General features: G+C 37.5%; 1 protein-coding gene across 1 annotated transcript; it reads right to left on the bottom strand.

The window, feature by feature from the left end:
* Positions 1-19,742: 19,742 nt before the first annotated feature.
* Positions 19,743-20,240, bottom strand: LOC118831471 (dynein light chain 2, cytoplasmic-like). Its single transcript, XM_036738837.1, has one exon. It carries the CDS (start codon positions 20,145-20,147, stop codon positions 19,878-19,880), a length of 270 nt encoding a protein of 89 aa, XP_036594732.1. The 5' UTR covers positions 20,148-20,240; the 3' UTR covers positions 19,743-19,877.
* Positions 20,241-21,844: the final 1,604 nt, after the last annotated feature.

Raw genomic sequence — 21,844 nt, 5'->3', positions numbered from 1 at the left:
AAGCACTTTACAAATATTATCTCATGTGATCCTCACAACAGCCCTGGGATGGCAGGGCTATTATTATCCTCATTTTATAGTTAAGGGAACTGAGGCAGGTAGAGGTTAAGTGACTTTCCCAGAATCATACAGTGAATAAGTGTCTGAGGTTATATTGAATGCAAATGTCTCCAGGTCCAGCACTCTATCCACTGACCAGAAGGCTCTGTCTGTACGATGCCATTAAGGATTTGAAAGTGAAAAATGTTGTCAATCAACCAGTTGTTTGGATTACATGGTCACCAACTAGCAGGTCTGGATTCTTTTTTAGGAGATCCATTGTCAGGATAAAAGAAGGTTATGTTAGATGCAGCCATACCTCTACCTATTCTTCTGTGGCAGAGACTGCAATGAGCAACGGGAGGGCTTGTGTTTATGGGAGAAGCATGTGTAAAGACTCTCCAGCATTTAGACCTGGGAGTAACTTTGAGGATTTACTTTGTATCTTGGGCAGTCACGGTTGCTCATTCAAAGAGCTTTTGTTTTCCTCAGAAATATTCTGTGCTGTATTCTTGCAATGAATATCAGCATTTATGAGTTCCTACCCTACATACATATTCTGAGTTGAAGCTGTGAGTAGGGAGAAAACCTCTGACTTATGGGTTATACTCATATAAAGTACCATGGTTTGGAATCTGGTATTTCATGGGGAATACAGAGGACTTGAAACGGGAAGAGGTAAAAGAAATTTATTTCTTGGAGAACTTTGCATGGGTCTTTCCTTTATCTTATCACACTCTGCTTTTATCACAAGCATACATGCGTATTCATATATGACCTATCTTCGCTCCTCTCCTCCACAATCAGAAGCCTATAAATATTCTGAAGGCAGAGATTAGTCATTTTTCAGTTTCATATTTTTGGCTCTCAGCAAAATGCCCTACAAATGGTAGGTGCTTACTATATATTTGCTGAAGTTAGTTGATTCTTTTTTTCATTGTGAGTTCATTTTGGTTGAGGACTGTGGAGCTGGACTACACAGGATTCCTGCCACGTCATGGAGGTAACAGGACTATAGCACAAAGTAAAATGTGAGTGGGCAGGACCACATTAACCAACTGGAATGCTATCCCTTTCCAGTGGGATTAAACAAGAAGTTCATACCTGGTGTTGACTTTTTTGCCCCTGTTCCTGAAGCCTCTCTGAAGAGTCTCAGAGTTGAAGAAATCAATCCCACTCAGCTTTGGCTACTATGCTGACTAAGGTGACACCACCTATACTCATCATGATTGTAGCACAAAGACAGCCCTACTCCATGGTTGCTCTTTTTTGATTGGTGTGGAGTGGGGCTGGGAATGGAGAATATATATCCTCCGAATCCCAAAGAAAGATGTAGGGTGATTTTAATTACAATATCTTTGAGTTCATTAATGATTATTTGTTTTTCCCCCTCATAATTCTCTAGTTAAGAGGCAATGCAGGATAATGGTCAGCTAGGTGGCACAGTAGATATGGAATTGAGCTTGGGATCAGGAAGACTTATCTTCCTAAGTTCAAATCTAGCCTCAGATACTTAATAGCTTTATTACCCTGGACAAGTCACTTAACCCTATTTGACTCAGTTCCTTATCTATAAAAATGAGCTGGGGCAGGAAACAGCAAACCACTCTGGTATCCTTGCCAAGAAACCCCAAATGGTGTGATGAAGAGTCAGACATGACTGAAACAACTGAAGAACAACAAGCAGGAAAATTGAAGGTGTGCCAGCCTTGGATTCAGGGAGATTTGAATTCAAACTTTGCCTCTGACACATACTAACAGTGTATTCATAAAATTCTCTAGGACTCACTTGTTATGGAGAGTTATAAAACTGCCTTATTTCAGAGCATTTCCACACTGAGAATTTCCCACATAAATGAGATCACATATATATATATATATTAAAAATGCCTATGGTAAAAAGTTGTAGTGATTTGTAGAGTGGATTTTATTCAGTATAATTGTTACAGCAATAAATTAGACCTAGAATGAACTTCTTACCTGTCATGAATTCAGACACAGCTCAGGACACCAAATAACAGCTACTTCATATCCCACCCCCCACCCCCAATACTGGCCCTAAGGAAACTCTTAAAAATATTCCAGTAGATTATAGGGATGGAGAGACCATATTTTTCATTCAACTATGAGCTCCTCCAAAGCAGGGACTATCTTTTGCTTTTTTTTAATCCCTTGAACTCAGCAAAATGTCTAGCACAGAGTAAGCATTTAACAGATGCTTATGGCTTGACTGACTGGAAAGGCCAACCTACTTATTTCCTGATTAGACACACTTGAAGAGTCCCTCTTTTACAGCACTCAATATTGGTAAAGTTTTCCTTACCTGCACATTCAACATAGTTTTTTCCCCCACCTCAATATTTTGAGGTCTTTCTAAATGTCAGATGAATCAACATATTTCCCTTTTCCTATCCATTTCCTCATTTTTTCTTGGTATGGAAAGCCTTACTATATTTTCTGCTTATCCTAATGTTTTAGTATATTTCCCAAGTTAGTCTTTTACCCTTTTCTACCCTTCCCCCCAAGGTAAGGAATCTTTTAATCATTGTTTTACTCTATTAGAAAAGACAGTACCCTCGATTTATGAACAGCTGATGGAAGCCAAAGAATCTTCTGCTTGGTTCTCCCAACCATGCAAAGTTGTCCCTGAAGTCTTCTATAATTCTCTTCCATATAAAGCAACTCTGATATAAAGCCTCTTGGAATTCCTATTTCTCTTCACTCAACTTAAGTGCCATGTCTTAAGGGAGACCTTTCTTGATCTTGCCAGTTCAATTCATTTCAATTATATAACCACTTATTAAGTGCCTACTATGTGGCAGGCACTGAGTTCTCATATTGCTCAAAATGACTTTGTGTATTAACTTATCTCTAGCCAAGAATAATTTACACCCTTCATGAACTGGCCTTCCTTTCTTCCTCTCTCCTTCCTTTTTTTCTTCCTTTCTCTCTCCCTACCTCTCCCTCCTTTCTTCTCTCCCTCCATTTTTTCTTTTTTCCTTCTCTCTCTCTCTCTCTCTCTCTGTCTCTCTCTCTCTCTCTCTCTCTTTCTCTCTCCCTCTCTTTCCCTTTCATGTATGTATGTGTGTGCTTTTGTATTCTTAGTTCAGCCATTTTTCAGGCATGTCTGACTCTTCATATCCCCATTTGGGGTTTTCTTTTTAAAGATACTGAAGTGGTTTGCCATTTCCTTCTCCAGTTCATTTGATAGATGAGAAAACTGAAGCAAACAAGTTTAAGTGACTTGCCCAGGGTCACACAGCTAGTAAGTGTCTGGGACGGGATTTGAACTCATGAAGATGCATATTCCTGACTCCACACCCAGCACTCTATCCACTATGCCACTTAGTTGCCCCTTTGTATTCTTACCATCTAGCAAAATGTCGGATTGTTTTTGTTTGTTTACTTTCGAATTAAGCCTGTGATTTCATTGGCACAAAGAATTCCCAGTGAGGAATATCCCTCTACCACTATAGATCAGTATCTGCTCTGCCACTGAGAGTTTCTTAAGGCATTGAGACAATAATGAGGTATACTGAGACTTCCCCAAAGCCATAGTCAATGTATATCAGAATTAGGACTTTAGCTCAGGTCTTCCTGAAACCAAAGCTACATATATAGCCAGTAAACCACATAGCCTGCATAGTATACAGCAGTCATATGATAAATACTACTATATTGAATCAAATAATTTGATGTCTATTATTTTAATCAACTGACAGGCAAAAGTAACATTACAGGAAGAAACTAGTGGTACGACATAAACAGATTCTAAATCTTCAAACATAAATTGAGGAAACCTCGTGTGGCAAGATTAATATGTGTACAAAGTTTAAGGTGTTTGTTTTCATAGGATTTAGAAGTAAGAAGGCATATGAGAAAAATGAAATTGACAGAAACTTTTGAAACTTGAATTTGGCACCTTAAAAATTGTCACTTTAAAAATGAATAAACAAAAAACATACACTTATTAGTTTGAATTCCCTCTGTGTTGAAGGAAGAAGAGACAGCTGATCATTTGGAGGGAATGCATCTAAACTATGTAGGTGAAGCGTCATGGGGGAAGATGGACTTGATGTAAAGAAAGATTTTTTTTACTTCCTTTTTCATCCATTTGTTTTTAAATGAAAATAACTAACAGAATATCACAGATCAAGACCTGGAAAGGACAGAATCGAGTTTTGGTTGTTGTTTTACCGTATGACAGTCATCTCATGTTTAGTTTGCAAGCTTTTTCAAACCTTCGGAAGCAAACTGATCAAAGAGATAGCACGAGCATTATCATGCACCACCACTCACCAGGTGACAGTGACTGGAGGTGAGGCAAAGCCCTAAGGAAGGAAAAACAAATTCCAGTAAGGTTTACCTGATGCCTTAAACCCACGTAAAGTGGCTCAAGGGATCTTTAGCCTGTAGCTCTGCAGGGGCAGCTCTACTGGTATTTATATCTATAGGAAAAACGATTAAAGAGACTGCTGGAAGGAACTCTATGTTCTCTCCATGGTCTTGCACACTTTTCTCAAACTGATCTAATCTACCCTAACAAGTTACATTTAATCATCTAAAGAACTAATCAAGTAATTAACTCCTAGGATGTTTAGAGATTTTAGTGTGAGGTTTTAGGTGAAGATGATACTCTGTAAATACATACAGTGCTTTGAAGAATCTGATAATTATCTCTTGTTGATTGCTCAGCAGGGACAGAACACAAACCTGGGGAACAGAAGAGGACCAGGAATAGCAGTGCCCACCAGACCACCAGCTGTGCTTCCAGACTGGCCACCACAGTCATTATCCAGAGGTGTGATCTTTATGGAAATGAGATCTGGCAACTGCCTCAACAGATGCTAAAGCCCTTGTCTCCTCAGTAGCCACAGATACTGAACAACCAGAAAAGGAGATTCATGACACCAAAGTCCTTGGACATTGTCAAATGCTTCAGTGTCAGAAACTGATATGATTTCAAAAATGGAAATGTCACCAAAGAAGGGATATTACTATGTTTTACCACTGCATCCAAAGGTCCATGCAATCTTTCCATCTGACTTGTATCAAAAACCTTCCATTATAACTTCATATTATCTTATTAGGCTGTGTCGTGACAGCAAGGCCAAGACTGTCAGGTTTCTATTTATACTTTGTATCTCCAGTGTTAACACAGTCCTTCGCAGATTATAAATGCCTAATGCTCTCTCTCTCTCTCTCACTTTCTCTCTCTCTCTCTCTCTCTCTCTCTCTCTCTCTCTCTCTCTCTCTCTCTCACACACACACACACACACACACACACACACTCTTTTTTTTTTCATTCAATTAGAAGACCTAGATATTTGATTAACTACAGAGTCAGATTAGGGTAATAAGTAATTTCACTTTTCTGGGATTCTGTGTTTTCTATAAAAGGAATGCTTTCTCCTGATTCTCCTCCTACATGTCTGACAGCTCATTTCCTGTCTACTTTGTTGGATCTTCATTGTGGTCATACCGGGTAAACATGACTGTCCCCCAAGGTTCTGTCCTGGGCCCTCTTCTCTCCTTCCTCTATAATATCTAGATGGATGATCTCATCAGCTCCCATGGATTCGATTATCATCTCTAAGTAGATGATTCTCAGCTCTATTTTTCTAGCCCTACACACACTCTCTCTCCTGGCCTCCAGAACTTAAGTGTCTAACTCTTTCTTAGACATATCCAACTGGATGGCCTATAGACATTTTAAACTCAACATGTCCCAAACTGAACTCATTGTCTTCTTTCACCCAAGACCTCTCCTCTTCCTAACTTTCCTATTAGGATTGAGGGCACTGCATACACCTAGTCCCTCAGGTTCATATCCCAGGTGTCATCCATGATTGTTCACTTTCTCTCACCCCCTTGCCCATGACTAATTTGTTGCCAAGCTTCATCAGTTTTATTTTTGTAAGACCCCTGGTATATGCCCTCTTCTCTAACACTGTAGCCACTCTGTTCCAGGACCTTATTTCTTCATGCCTAGACTGGTTGGTCTCCTTACCTCAAATCTCTCCACAGTCTAATCAATCCTTTACTTAGATGTCAAAATGAACTTCCTGAAGTGCAAGTCTGACCATGTCATTCCTCTATTCAGTTGTTCATTCATTTCAATCACCGACTCTTTGTGATCCCGGTTGGAGTTTTCTTGGCAAAGATACTGGAGTGTTTTGCCATTTCTTTCTCCTCTAGCCAGTAAACTCCAGTAGCTTCTTGTTGTCTTCAGAATCAAATATAAAATATTCTGTTTTGCTTTGAAACCTTTCAGAACTTGGTCCCTTCCTATCTGACTTCCTTTCCACATATTCTATGACCCGATAACTCTGTCTTCCTTGCTGTTCCTCAAGAAAGACTCTCCACATGTTTTCACTGGTTTTCTCCCTTTCTTTCCCTTTTGATCTCTGCTTCCTGGCTTCTCTGACTTCCTTCAAGTTCCAGATACCATCTCCTCTTTTGCAAGAAATTTTTTCTTGTCCCCCTTAATGCTAGTGCTTTCTCCCTGAGATTACTTCCTATTTACCCTAAATATATCTTGTTTGTATACAGTTGTTTTTATGTTGTCTCTCCTATAAGTTGTGAACTCCCAGAGAATAGAGATTCTTTGTTTTTGTATCATCACTACTTAGCACAGTGCCAGGCAGATAGTAGCTACTTAATAAATCTCTGATGATTGTGACTGAAGGTCTTAGCCTAGATGATCATAAAGATCACTTCCAGGCATAATTTCTATGATCTCTAAGTGATTATGCCAAAGAGAATAAGAAGTTCTCACGTTTTGCACTGATACCTGGAGAACATTTTTAGCTATTATATCAACTATATTATATGTATTAATAGAATATAGTAACATAAAATATTATTTACTTCAAATATGTAGTTTTCTGCATTATTGGCTGGTCACTAGAGTCATCTTCATATATAGAAGTGTCACAGGACCCTTAATATACTGATAAAAGTGACAACTGATGATTTTACAACACTTTAAGTTTTTCAGAGCACTTTAAATCTATTATCCTGGCAGCCACCCTTTGAGGACAGGCAGAATGAAAATAGGCACACGAAGGCATTGGTATTGGAGTTATTACATAAGTGGTCTAACCATTCCGGAAAACAGTTTGAAATTATACGAGGAAAGTCGTTAAACTATATTATACCTTGATCCAGATACTTTTTTACACTAAAAAGTTCAAAGACAGAAGAAAAAGTCAATATATACAACAGAACATTTTTTGTGTGTGTAAGCAAAACTAAAAGCAAAACTCCCAGAAGGCAGAAAACCCAACCTTCTCAATTTATTCTATGTAGGGCCTAACAGAATTACATTCACACAGAAACTTTTGTGATAGGAGAGATGACAGAAATTATGATGTTTATTAGCTGTCTGCCTGGGGATTGGGAGGTAAGTTTAGGAACAGATGGAGAAAAGGGCTTGGAGTCTATTAAAAAAATGACATTTTTAAAGTTTGAGGACATCCTCTGAAGGAAGTACTTCATGAAGACTCATTTTTAAGGGCTTTACATCTTACAAAGCACTTTCTTCACAACATTGTTATAAGGTGAGTAGTGAAAATATCATTACCTGCATTTTACAGATAAGGAAACTGAGGCTTGGAAAGGTAAAGTGATTTGTTCAAGGTCATCTATTTTTGAATGTTAAAATCCAGATTAAAATTTAAATCTCCTGACTCTAGGGACAATGGACTTTCCTGTACATGGCACTGCCTCTTCTACTAAGCAATTAAAAGGATTTTAAAAAGGGGGGTGTAGGCTACAAATAAATACTCATTAGCCTTCCTCAAAGAGATTTTAGTATTAATTGCATTCAGTTACTTTCTCCCTTCTAGAAACATAGCTACAGATATAATGCTGACATCAAGAAAATCTGAACTCAATGTCAACTTAAAAGAGTTGATATCAATTACCAAACCTGGCGACACTTGTAAGCTCATCATACAATAATGGAGCTGGTTAACAGCATCCATTTTTTGTTGGAAATAACTGAACCAAGGAGCCTGGGGCAAAGCAATTATTTGGAAGTTTTCATTTTTCGAAATTTTAATTACAAAAAGAAACCACACGAACATTATTTCTACATGGTGCTGTGAATTTAATTTAAAAGGATGCATGAGTTGCTGGCCTAGAATAACAATCACAAAGGCATCTTGCATAAGAGGAATAAAAAAAATAGGTAAAGCTGAGCTTTCCTTTATGATCAAAGTATATATGTATTTTATAACTTAAAAAAACTGTATTTAATCCATATCACATTCATGTAAAGGAATAAAAACCACTTCCACAGAATGAGCCCAATAGTCAAACCTAGAAGAACTGGATTTGATTCAAGCAAAGTTCTGCCGTCTATTTTTGGCTGTGTGGACACAAACAAGTTGCTTCATCTCTCCCAGCCTTAATTTTTCTCATCTATAAATTATATTAATTATATCTTAAATCCACATAGCAATTTAATGTTTGCGAAGGACTTTACATATTCTATTTTGCACTTAATAGTCAATTTTAAAAAGGTACCAGTGTTAGCACCATTCTGCAGATGAAGGAATAGAGACAAATTAAACTTCTTCCCTTAATTTAAAAGCTACTAAGTGTCAGGGTAGCTAGATGGCATAGTAGATAGAATGCCAGGCCTGGAGTCAGAAAGACCTGGGTTCGAATGTGATTTCAGACACTTACTAGCTGTGTGACCTTGGGAAATTTACTTAACCTTATTTGCCTCAGTTTCCTCATATGTAAAATGAGCTGAAGTAGGAAATGGAAAACCAGTATTTTTTCCAGCAAAACCCCAAATGGGGAAATGAAAAGTTGGACAAGATTGAAAAGCAACTGAATAACAGCAAAAAAACTTCCTGATGCTAAGTCCCTTTTTCTACTATTATGCTATGCTACACGAGGAGAACAGATGAGGTCAGTGCTTTCTAATCTGAAGGTCTCAAGGAGTTAATGTAAGAAGTTTGTGAATCTTTATGCGCATCATGAATTAATGCAATAAATAAGCTGAGACGTTCTTTAGACATAATGACATTTTTTATTATTTTCTGAAGTGCATACACAAGCTAGTGTGATTTAAAAATACACTTTAAAAAGGTACTGAACACATAGTAACTTTTTGCCATCCTATATTTTCTCAATCAATGGATATTAGTAGTATAGGTCCTGTTATATGGAGGTCCCAGGGGAGACAATGTCAAAAAGGGACCCTTATACTTAGAAATGTTGAGGAACATAGGACTAGATCTTGTTAGAATGGCAAGAAGTCCAAATCTGGAGTCAGAAATTATGGGCTCAAATCCTGCTTCTGATACAACTCATGCAACTTTTAGTAAGACATATGACATCCTTACGCAGAAATTTCCACATTTGTGAAAGGAGGGAGTTGGACTACATGGCCAACTCATGGCCAACATGAAAGATCCCTTTCAGCCCTACATCTATGACTCCATGATCCTACCTGTAGACTTTGGAAAAAACACTAAATTTCCTTGGATCTCAGTATGCTCATTTGTAAAATGGGCGGGTTGGACTAAATTGTCATGAGGTCTCTTCTACAATATTATCACCCTGATGTCCCTTCTATTTTGAAAATTCTGTGATTCTTTCTGGTTGTTTTATAGAGAATGATACAGAGTCTCCCTCAACTTCCTTATTTAGGAAGCCTCCACACCATTTCTCCATACTTTCCTGGTCTTCGGTTATATACCCAAGTAAACCTAAGTTACTGGCAACATAGCCCTCATTGAAGCCCTACTCATTCTTATCTCCAGCTTCTCACTCTACTGGACAATCGTAGAGCAGCATGAATGTTACATTTAAAAGGTATTGGTACATCATGTTGGACTCAAAATCACAAAACGTCTAGAGTTGAAAGGGATTTCACAGGTCACGTGGACAAGAATTATACTCAAAGAAATGTTGGGTGGAGCTTCCTCTTTTGTCATCTCTCATGAAGATATATCTCTTCCCCAGATCCTATTCAAGTTATGATGAGTCGTTATATAGGAAACAGATTCAGGCCAGTCTTCTTTAGTGCGAAAAAAAAAAAACAACAAACCTTTGCTATAGATATCAAAGACTGTATGGGTACATGTGATTTACAAGTCAGATAATATGGACACATTCTATGGGCATATATTCTAACTTGGGGAGTAGTTCTTGTTGGTGCCTTCTGTCAAGGCTTACTTGTCCAACATTTTAAGAAGACTAGTCCCTTTCAAGTAAAAAAAAAATTGTTCCATCTAAAAAAATGTTTATCCAACTCTCTGTCACCCTAACCCTCATTGTTTTCTCGTTTAAATCCTCTCTTCATATTAACTTCCCAATCCATACTCTACCCAGCTGGGTAGATTTTTTTTTTATTTATTTGTTTGCTTGTTTGTTTTCCCCATAAGCAAACAGAAATAATGGCTCCGGAAATAACTGAGGTCAAAGAATAATGACTTAACACCCTGTTTCACCTTGCCAGTGCTACCCAACTGCATATAAAGAGAGGCATCATGATACAATGCCATGAGTCCTGGATTTCAAGTAAGGCCTGTGTTTAAAACCTGACTCTAACCAAAGCCATCTATAGTCATGATGAAAAGATGCTCTAAATCACAACTGATTAGAGGAATGCAGATTAAAATAATCCTGAGGTACTACTTAACAACCATTAGATTGGCTAAAGTGACAAATACTGGAGTGGATATGGGAAAAAAATGGGACACTAATGCACTGTTTGTGAATTAGTCCAACTACTCTGGAGAGCAATTTGGAACTATCACCAAAGGACTTACAAAGCTGTGCATACTCTGACCCATCAGTACCTCTATTAAATCTGTATCCCAAAGAGATGAAAGAATAAGGGAAAGGATCTATATGTACAAAAATGTTTATTGCAGGTCTTTCTGTAGTGGCTAGGAATTAGAAGGGATGTCCATCAATTGGGGAATGGATGAACAAGTTGTGCTATGTGATTGTGATCAAATACTATTGTGCCATAAAAATGATAAGCATGATGATTTCAGAAAAACCTGGAATATTTATATGAACTGGTGCAAAGTGAAGTGAGCAGAACAAGGAGACAATTGTACTAAGTAATAGCAAATTTATAAGTATTATCAACTGAGAAAGACTTAGCTATTCTGATCAATACAATGATTCAAGAGCATTCCAAAGGACTCATGATGAAAAATACTATCTACTTGCAGAGAGAGAAATGATGAAGTCTGAGTGCAAACTGAAGTATTTTTCCCTTTATTTTTCTTGCTTTTTCCAACATGGCTAATATAGAAATATGTTTTACACGATTTCATATTGTTTGGATTCTCGATGGGTGGGGGAGGGGCTCCAGGGATGGAGACAATTTGGAACTCAGAATTTTAAAAACTGAATATTCATAATAAATAATATATTTTTTTCAAAACAATACCTATCTCTGATGTATAATAGTTATCCTGGAAAATTAATTTAACCTCTCCTAGCCTAAGTTCCTTCATCTGCAAAATGGTCATAATAATACCTATAGAATTATTTTATGGGGTATCAAAATCATTAAATGAGGCACATATGGATTATAATTTGCTCTTATTAAATCTCTATATAGAAATCTATCCTATGGAAATCTCTATTTTCATTATTTAGTAGTAGTAGTAGTATCAATTACAAAAATGCCATCTTAGAGTAATCCTCTTTCTTTGGTTAAATAAGTAGAAACTTCTTTGCAAAGTTAACTGCCTGTTTAGCAATTGACATCCAGAGTATCTTTCATTTCAGTTCCAGTAATGTTTATATAGTACCAATTTATATCATTATTAGCACGTCAATACCCTAGAAGCTCCATCATCTCCCATTTTGGAGAACTAGCAGCCTAATTCTGTCACTTTGTCAGTCAACAAGTATTCAATAAGCACTTAGCATGTGCCAGGAACCATATTGCTACTCTATCTTGCAGATGCAAAAACACCTCTTTCCCTCCTGAAGAGGGGGGTGGGGAGAACTGCCCCTGGTCTAGAGATTACATTTAAATGTCCAAATGAGAGGAAGACAAGACAGTAAAAGGAAGTTGTAAAGTGGTTTTTGTTTATTTGTTTATTTTTTGTTTGTTTGTTTTAGGGAGTGACCCAGGTCAGGGCATGGTGGCTAGTAATGGCTTGTTTGGGGCCCTCCTCCTCTTCACTATCCTTGTTCAGGGCTAGGGTTGGTTTTGCTTATTATCAATCCTTCCCTGCAGTATTTCTGTTGCTGTTGTTTGTTCTTTCCAGAGATTATTTGTAGATCATTTCTATTTTCCAAGTGCATTCTTGTTATAACATGTCTGGGCAATTTTCTTTAAAGGTATTTTAAAATAGGATGTCCTATTTTAAGGATTTCAAGTACTCCAAAGAATTTTAAATCATTTCCCCTTGATATGCTTTCTAGATGAGTTGTTTTTTTAATATGAGATATATTAAAATATCCTCTATTTTCTCAACTTGACTTTTTATAATTCTTGTTAATTTTATAATGTTTATTTTATAATTCTTATTATCTTATTTTTAATGGTACTTGTGGAAAGTTTTGTACCTCTTATGTTAAGATGTTGATTCTTTTTCTAAGTCTCTTCCCCATAGCTCTCATTTCTTTCTTATATAATTTTAAGCTTTTTTTTTTAAACTCGCATTATTTCCTCAAAGAATCACAATTCTTTTGGGCAAGATTTTTTGGTTTCTTTGTTTGTTTTGCGTATAGGTGTTGTTGAGTTATTCTCATCTTCTGAGTTTGTGCCGTTCTCCCCTGGCATCACAGAAGTCCCTTTTTGTTGTTTACTCATTTTTATTGCCGAAGCCTCAGATGAGTTCTAGGTCTTCCCTGTTGTGAGAATCAGATGAAGTTGATGAATTTTCCTGTGTCCCAGACCTTATTTAGACCACACTCTCCCTTTCTTTAGGGATCAAACTAAGTTGGGATTTGACTTGTGCCTTTCCCTTCACTGCAGACAGGAAGATTCTCATCTCCTGTGACTGTCCTTGGGCAAAGCCCTTTCCTTTAGAGGAGGAAAGGGAGAAAGAGGCCTTTTCTCTAGCAGTCCTTTTCTTCCACAGCCAGCTAAAGTCTATCCTACTCCTCTCACTCTTTTTTTTTCCTCTCTGAAAATAACTAGGAGCCTGTGTGAGGCTTTTTTTTCCTTCCCACTGAGAATTTTCCCCATCATGCTGAACCTTTTTTTCTTAGTTACAAAGACTTTACTTTTACAAAGAACTTTTATTTTCCTTTTCTCATTCCCTTTTAGGGTATCTGGAGTACATGATTACTTGGTGGAGGGGATGATGCTGAGGACGATTTGTGTGTTAATAAAATTGTTGTTTAATACTCAACTCTACCATTCCCTTTTACTCTGCCAGCCTGGTTCAACTTTGTATCCATGTCTACAGAAGACCTGGTATTGTGAAAATTCATTCTTCATGCTCAGGAGAAGTAATTCAGTCTTATTACAATGCCAGACCAGATTTTCAACATTAAAAAGTGGGATGAGAGTCAAAATTCCCAATATTATGAGGATTTGTACTCCTTACTAATTCTGAATATTGATCTGAGAATTAAATGACCTGGTTCAAGGGTGGGATTGCAGAAGGTGAAGTGGACTCATATTTCAAATTTTGACTTTAGTACATACTTAAGCATAAGCAAGACATTTCATTACTTTGAGTTCCTATTTAGTCAAATATAAATTAGGGATAATAACATTTGCACGTCTTACCTCCCTGGATAACTTGCAAGGCAAGTACTTTATAAACCTTAAGGTGCTAAACAAATGGGTCTTATTATTAGGTTAACTATAGTTACAGAGACTATACAACCCAGATTTTTTTTTCTCTAATCTCCTCTTCCATCATTCCCATGAAATACCAAAATCTTCTGGAAATTTCATTATTTGAGGAAATTGGAGAATGAATCACACCAGTAAGCTTCACAATAAAACTGTACATAAAAAAGGTGAAAAAAGATGGGGACTCACACAGTTAAGTAGCAACTGCTTACTTATGAAAAAAGATACTGATATTGGCTTGTATTACATAAGTATGAATAATCCAAAATGGAAAAGGGGTTCCCTTTAGATGATGAAACTGTCCAAATAATATTCTTTGTAAATGGCATTATACAGATTTCATAGTCTCAGAATACTACTGAATCTCCTCAATGAAGTTCAAAAAATATTGACATAGTAATTCATTCATATAGGTGGAGGGAAAGTAAACAAAAAATATATACTGCCCAAAATATATTATGGCATAAAGGTGGATGGAAAGCCCACTGAGTTGGTCATATAGACAGTCAATGAATTAGGCCCCAAATTGAATAGCAGGAAGCAAATGGACTTGACTACATTTGGAGAGTTCTATAGGGGGCTTTTAATGATCCCAAGCTTCTCCATGACAAATATTTCTATTTCTTTCTGCCATAACTCTCCAAGTGATACTATATGGCTGCAAATTGCATTGTGCCTTTGTCTCTGAAGAATCAAAATTATGGGGAACCCAAAAGGAAATGCAATGAAATATAGTGGGTTTAAACTGATAACAGTGTTTTATCAATGATGACTTGCATTTAAGATTAACGATATTGTCAAAGTACATAATTGAAGAAAAAATAAACTGGCCATTTAGTGAGAATGAAGGGCTACAGGGGGACAGTCAAAATGTTTCGCTGCAACATATAGCATATCAAAACAAAACAAAACAAAGCAAGTGGAATCCTACAGTACAGAGAATACAATACAGAGAATTTATGGAAGTACATGAGCAAGAATCACACAAAAAGAGAAGGTGTGGAGAGCTTCAATTCAATAGACATTTACTAAGTTTACATGTGCAAAGCACTATGTTAGATTGTAATCCTACAAAGACAGAAAATTAAATAGTCCCTATTCTCTAGGATCTTGCATTTTCTTCTGGGGTAAAACATACATAGAGGCAAATAAATACATGGTACTTAAATGCAAAGATAAATTAATTTCAGGGAAGGGAGAGCACTAATAATTAGAGACGTCAGTAAATTGTATACAGAAGGTGGTACCTGAACTGAACCTTGAAAAAAGTTAGGGATTCTAAGACCCAGTGACTGAGGAGGGAGTTCATTATAGGCATGAGAAATAGCTTGCACAAATATGTGGAAGATGAAATGTCATTAACTGAGCTTCTTGGCATGAAAATAGGATATATGAAGTAGTCTGGAGCCAGATAGGGAAGAGATCTAAATGTCAAACTTAGGAGTTTCTATCTTGTCCTAGAAGCTATAGGAAGCCACTAGAGATTAAGGATCAGGAGAATGTTGTAGTCAGGCCAGTGCTTTATGAAAAGTATTTTGGTAGCTCTGTAGAAGATGGGCTAGAATAAGGAAAGACCTGAAGCAGAGAGACCAATCTGGAGGCTAATGCATTAATTAGTCCCAGGGAGAGACGAGGTGGTGGCTAAGTTTGTGAAGACAGAGGACAATTTTGAGAGATACTCTGCAAGCAGAATTAACACTGTTTGGTAACTTATTGGATCTGGGGGTGAGAGAGAGGAAAAAGTCAAGGATGACCCTAAGGTTTTGTGTCTCTGTGGCTGTGATTCAACTCAAGAAGCTAGGAAGAGGAAGGGTTTAGGGATGAAGATAAGGAGTTTTTAATCTGTGCTACTGGAGAAAGGACTTACATTGGTGAGATTGCAATGCCATTGAAGTATATCTTGCACGTTGTATGAATTCAATATCCATTTACGGGGCACAGAGAATGTGTTTTTAGTGATGTGGCATTGACAACTGACCATTATATTTCGAATGGTAAAGCTTGTGACCCCAGTGAATCGAGCAATATAAGCACCAGTCTGAAAGCCAGCATCATTAGAACAGCAAAGCTAACATTATTGGCTATGATTATATTATTATAATATATCATTATTATATATCAGGCAAGCATATTGAATATATGCAGGAGCCATTATAAGTCAGTCTGAAGTGATTATAAGTGGTTTTTTATTATTAAATTCTAATATTTTGTGTCAAAAATGAATTTAGGGGACCAAATATTCTTTCATATAAATTCATATATGAGAAATTTTGAAAATCCTTTGATAAAACATATTCCCAATTTAATTACTCATTTGGAAAATAGATTACAGTAAACTCTATAATGTAATTGGGAAATTGAAACTGTTACTGACAAAGGAAGGGAAAAGTCGGTTTCAGGGATCTTTGTACTCTCCTTTACCAAAGAAATCTGTATGAACAGGTTATAAACACCTGGAGTTATGGGAGGTTTAATGGAAAGGAAAACACTGATGGGCCATTAAATCTAGCAGCCAATATAGCTCAGTTTAAGTGCCTGATATTAAAAGTAAAGAGTATTCAGAAAAGAGAAACTCAGGAGTTAGCCTTGCAGAATTGCCACATGGGTCTTGCCTATAAATCATTGGTCTGTAAACCTCCTAGGAGAGTCTGGTTCTCTCCTCTGCTATTTTATAGACAATCTGGAGGAAGCAGAGTAAAAATGCCATTATTCAAATTTTCTTTTTAAACCAAATTGAGGGACAATGTAAGGTAGTGGAAAGAATGCTAGACTGAGTTTCCAAAGCTTTAGATTCTACTCCAGATTCTTCCACTGATTCAAGGGGTGATCTCAGAGAACCTACTTGAACTCCCTAAACTTTCTTTTCCTTTCATACAAAATAAGAAGGTGGGAAGGAGGGGTAAACTATCTCTCCCACCTCTAAATTCTATGATTTTACTGTGTGTGTGTGTGTGTGTGTTTTGCACTCAAAGTAAAATCTAAGGTTTCTCTTGTCTGGAGAAAGACTGGTAATATGTATATTTTTTTTTTATCAATTTTGGTTTTATCAACACAGCTTTTCTTTTTCCCTGAGAAAAACTCAGCCTTTATTTGTGTAGTTACCAGCTGGCAATAGTTAGTTCCTTTAATTATAAAGGTGTTTTTTTCCCCTGAGATTTAGACAATCTCAGGCCCCAGAGATTTATAATCATGAATTTTCTAAACCTCATTTATCAAAAATACAATTGAATTAAAGTAACCAAACAAATAAATTACTAGAATTTAGATTCAAAGATGATTTTTTTTAACAATTTAAAGAAGATAAATGACTAAGGTACATATTAACAACTTTATCACTAATCCTTAACTTTTTTTTCCTTATCCATTTATACTTAATCTAGTAATGAAAAGCACATTCTGGAAGAGTACTTTCACCCTTTGGTCTGGCTTAGTAGTTAAAGTACTTATTAGCAGACAGGTAAATTCTGCCTAGGCTTATACAGATACTGGTTTTGATGATTTTCTTGTGGAGGGTAAATTGAGCGTTAGGTTGTTATTCAGTGAAAATGTACTGAGTTTAAATTTCCCAAAATAGTCATGTAAATAGACTTCAAAAATCTTAGCGTTATAAGAGAATCAGAGACCATCCAGTCTAATTTCTCCCTGATCAGGCATCTCTTCTACAAGATTCCCCTAATGTCATCATGCAACCTCATTCTCACCCTTCCAATCACTGTAGCTCCGCTTGTCTTATCCCAGTTCAAGTGCCCTACTCCAAGGCAATCAGGCCTGTTTGTCATATTCTAGGGATTTGTCTGGGTATAACAGATAGATAATATCCTGGGAAAAACTCATAATCTGGTTACATATAAAAGACATATTGACAAAAAGCAATTTGAGAATCAAGTGAGACAACAGACCCATAAGATTTCAGAGTTGAAAGGACACAGATGATCTCTTCTAGCCCTTCCTCATGAGACAATCACACAGTCTTTCCCTTTGCTTTAGCCCCACAGAAACAAATTTTCAATTATGTGATCATATTATCCCCTGTGCACTGTGAACAGTGAAGAGTACTGTATTACATCCTTCATTTGTGAAAGCGCCTCTGTTCTGAAGGAGTGATGGAGGGTGAGGGGAGGTAATTACAGTGAAATATAATGAATTATAACTTTTTGGAGAAAGCAGGCTGATGCTAATCTTGTGATCGATGGCTACATTTGGTAATTACTTCTGCACATTATAACTCAAATTTCCATTTACCTTTCCTAACTAAGGCAATTTATGGGTTACTATAGTGGATGCACATGAAATATGTAGCTATTCTAGATAGTCCTAGTGGACTGTTTACTTCCTCAGATGTCAACGAGCCATTACTCAAGACTTTCCCAAACAGTCACATTCAATTAGATTACACTTCATTTTCACATTCATCTTCAGCCCCTTCACAGACATTTAAACTAATGCACTTCATAGCCTGAGAAAAATGAAAAAAGTACTGTTTGAACTCATTAAAATTATTGACTTTTGCCCAAAGCCGGTTGGTACAATTTTTATAATGGAAAATTATGGCCATTATGATCTGAGTATACTATAATGTTTATCAAATTCTTTTGTAAACCATTCAATTCAGTGGAAATATACACATATAAAAATAAAATGTGGTTTTGTAATCATTCTGCTTTTATTCACTTTTAAATTTGTCGACCTCTACACTCGTGCTTCATTCCTTCCAAAAAATGAATGTCCAAATCTCAGAACTGGAATCACTGAATCTCAGAGGCCCTTCAGTCCAGGAAATACTGGAATCATTTTATTATACCTGAATTGGAATCTCCTCTAGAAGATCCCTGCCAAGTCATTCAGTCTAGGACAACCCATTACACTTTTTAACAGCCCTGATTTGTTGGAAATGTTCCTTTACATTGAGCAAAAACCTCTGACTTTGTATATGTGTGTTTTCTGGACAGAAAGTGTATGTGTATATATATATATATCATATATATGTGTGCATATCATATATATATGTGTGTGTATATATATATATATATATATTTATGTCTGTTGAGATACAATCTTAAACATAATAGGAAACAAAGATTGAGCCCTGATTTTCTTGATCTGGAAGCTTCCAAGTAAGGAAAGTTTTTCTAACCACAAAGATGACTTGCAGCTTTGAGAGTTATCTAGGGCAGTGGTTTTCAGAACTTTTTGGTCTCAGGATTCCTTTACGCTCAAAACCTTTTTGATAGGGCAGCTAGGTGGCAAAGTGGATAGAGCATCAGCTCTTGAGTCAGGAGATCCTGGGTTCAAATCCAGCCTCAGAAACTTACTGTGTGATCTTAGGCAAGTCAGTTAGCTCCAATTGTCTCCAAAAATCTTTTTTGTTGGGGGTGGGGATGCTCCTGGCGGGGGTGGGGGTTTGCTTATGCAGGTTATATCTATCAATTTTTTTCATATGAGAACTTAAAATGTCTATGAAATATTACAAAAATAGTTTTAACTGTCAAGCTCTCCACTACACTTTCATAAACATAGTTTACTTTGAGCACTGAGATGTGACTTACCATAGTTCATAAGACAGCCTGGACCAAAGGCAAGACTCCAGCGCATATCTTCCTGGTTTCAAAGCAGATCCTGTTCCTATTATGACTTGTTGCTTCTCTAACCAACTTGTGTACCATATACAGATAAAACAAACCTTTATTATTCTAAACTTTTCAAAATGTGCTCCTTCTATATAGATTGTGCCCCATCCATATCTTGTAGTGATAGAGTTAAAGTGTTCCTTGATGTTCAGGGAGATGATGTAATTTGCCTAATAGCCTCACAGCTAGTAAGGAGCCAGAGTTAAATTTTTTTTTTGTTTTTTTGTTTTTTTTTTTTTTTTTACTGCAACATATACACATTAAGTCGGGTATACAATCCATGCAGTAGCACAGCCATTGGAGAGGAAATCCTGGTGCCAGCCTTCAGTGCGTGTAACAGTCCCAGCTCCGCCTGCCACCACCGCTGCCCGCCTCCTCCACCGCAGCCACCGCCACCACTGCGCCACCTAGCCGGACTTGAAGAGGAGGATTGCAACTTGACCCAAGTAAAAATAGATGAAGTGCTTTGTCTCATGTGTGACGTAGCTGCCAAAATTTCGGCACACAATACAATGCCACGTGGGGTTATATTTCTTGTCGAATTCCTTCTTGATATAGGCAGCAATGTCTTTCTCTATGTTGTACTTCTCCATAGCCTGCGTTGCACAGTCAACCGCATCCTGCTGCATGTCCTCAGACATGTCTGCGTTCTTGATCACTGCTTTCCCGTCAGACATGGCGGCACTTCACGGTGACAAGTCCTCGAACGGAGCCCCCTCGAGGGAGCAAAAATCAAAGGCGGTTGGCAAGGGAGACGATGCGGGGGAGGGGGTGGGGGCGGGGGGGAGGGGGACGGGGGCGGTGTCCCCTTTGCTGCTCCTGCAGCCGCAGCCGCCGCAGGTTGCTCAGCTCCAGTGCCCCGTGGCCCCGGCCCCGGCCCCGTGCGCGCAGTCCTTACTTCCTAGCTTGCTTCTTTCTCTCCCCTCCCGCGCCCGCTCTCGCTCCCTCTTTCTCTCCCGGTGGGTAGGTTGCTTCCACGAGGGCACAGCTCCCCTCAGCTCTTCTCTGCTCTGCTGCTGAGCCCCCCAGAGTTAAATTTTGAAATTTGGTTTTACTTGGTCAAAATCCAGCACTTATGCACTATACCACACTGCCTCTTACCAGTTGCAAAGAAAAGAATTGATGTGTGATAGCCATTTTTGTTATAAAATCATTTTAGATAACCAACCAAAGAGCAATATGCCAAGAGGTCACTTGTGATTCCTTATAAGGTGTATGAAATTTATCAACCAATTTGCTCACTGCTCCATGTTCTATAATCATGAGTCCTATAAACAGGAATATGTTGGAGCCAGCTCAAACCAGCCGAGCAGCTGATTGTTAAATTTTATTTTTGAGCATTTATATGTAGGAAATCAGCAAACACAATTGTTTTGTTGGTGGTCTAGAATTAGTCACAAATGAATGTCAATAATGCAGATTAAATTTAAAAATCTGTCAGTGTTTTTCTACTTGCCAGTTGCTGAACATTTACCAATACAACACTGTCTATAAATATGTATCCTATTTAATGATAGAGTTTTTTTTTTTAACTGGGAGAGTTATTGATAGGGCATGGAATAAAGTTGTGTTAAGTTCCAGGATGACAGAATCTAACTTTAAAGGTAAAAAGGTGGTTGGAGAGAGTGGACATTCCGCAACTAATTGAAGAAAAGTATAGAAACCCTACTGTCATCACTACCAAATTTAGGTGATTAACATTACGTTTGTGTTCTAGGTTACATTGCAGTCTGAGATTTTTAGAGCCACCCCGTGGCATCACAGAAATAGGATGGCAGTTACTGCTTTAGACTCAGGAACAAGGGAGTGGATTTTCCTAGAAACTCATATTAGCCTGAGCTGTTGAAAGGGAAGCACTCAGGAAGCTTGTGACTCATTAGTTAATTGATGTGCACTTATATTAAAGCCCCAAGCATTACCCAGGACATTCCGCACTTTGTTGGAGCTAAGTGCCTATTTTCTCCCATCCCTGCTTTACTTCAGGTTTTGAAATATTCCATTTACAGGCAAGTTCTAACCCCAGCCCAAAGAGAAGAAAAACTGAAGCCAAACTCATGGCTTCCAGCACTACAGGGTGTCCCTAAAGTCTGGACACATAAGTAAAAATGCATGTTTTGAAACATTTGGAACATTAACAGATCTTAGCCCCCTTGACTTCTTTTTCTGGGGTATGCTAAAGGAGAAGGTGTACTCAATGAAAATCACAGATGCAACACACTTGATTAAACACATAAAGAGTGAATGTGCTAAAATTGAAGGCAATGTGGAGCTATGGCATTGAGTTCACATGAATCTTGCAAAGCACATCAACCTTTGCATCACAAATGATGGAAATCATATTGAAGATTTTATTTGTTAATATTCCAATTAAATA

This window comes from Trichosurus vulpecula, chromosome 9 (assembly GCF_011100635.1).
Source record: "Trichosurus vulpecula isolate mTriVul1 chromosome 9, mTriVul1.pri, whole genome shotgun sequence".
Lineage (NCBI taxonomy): Eukaryota > Metazoa > Chordata > Mammalia > Diprotodontia > Phalangeridae > Trichosurus > Trichosurus vulpecula.
This window is presented reverse-complemented; position numbering and strand designations above follow the sequence as displayed.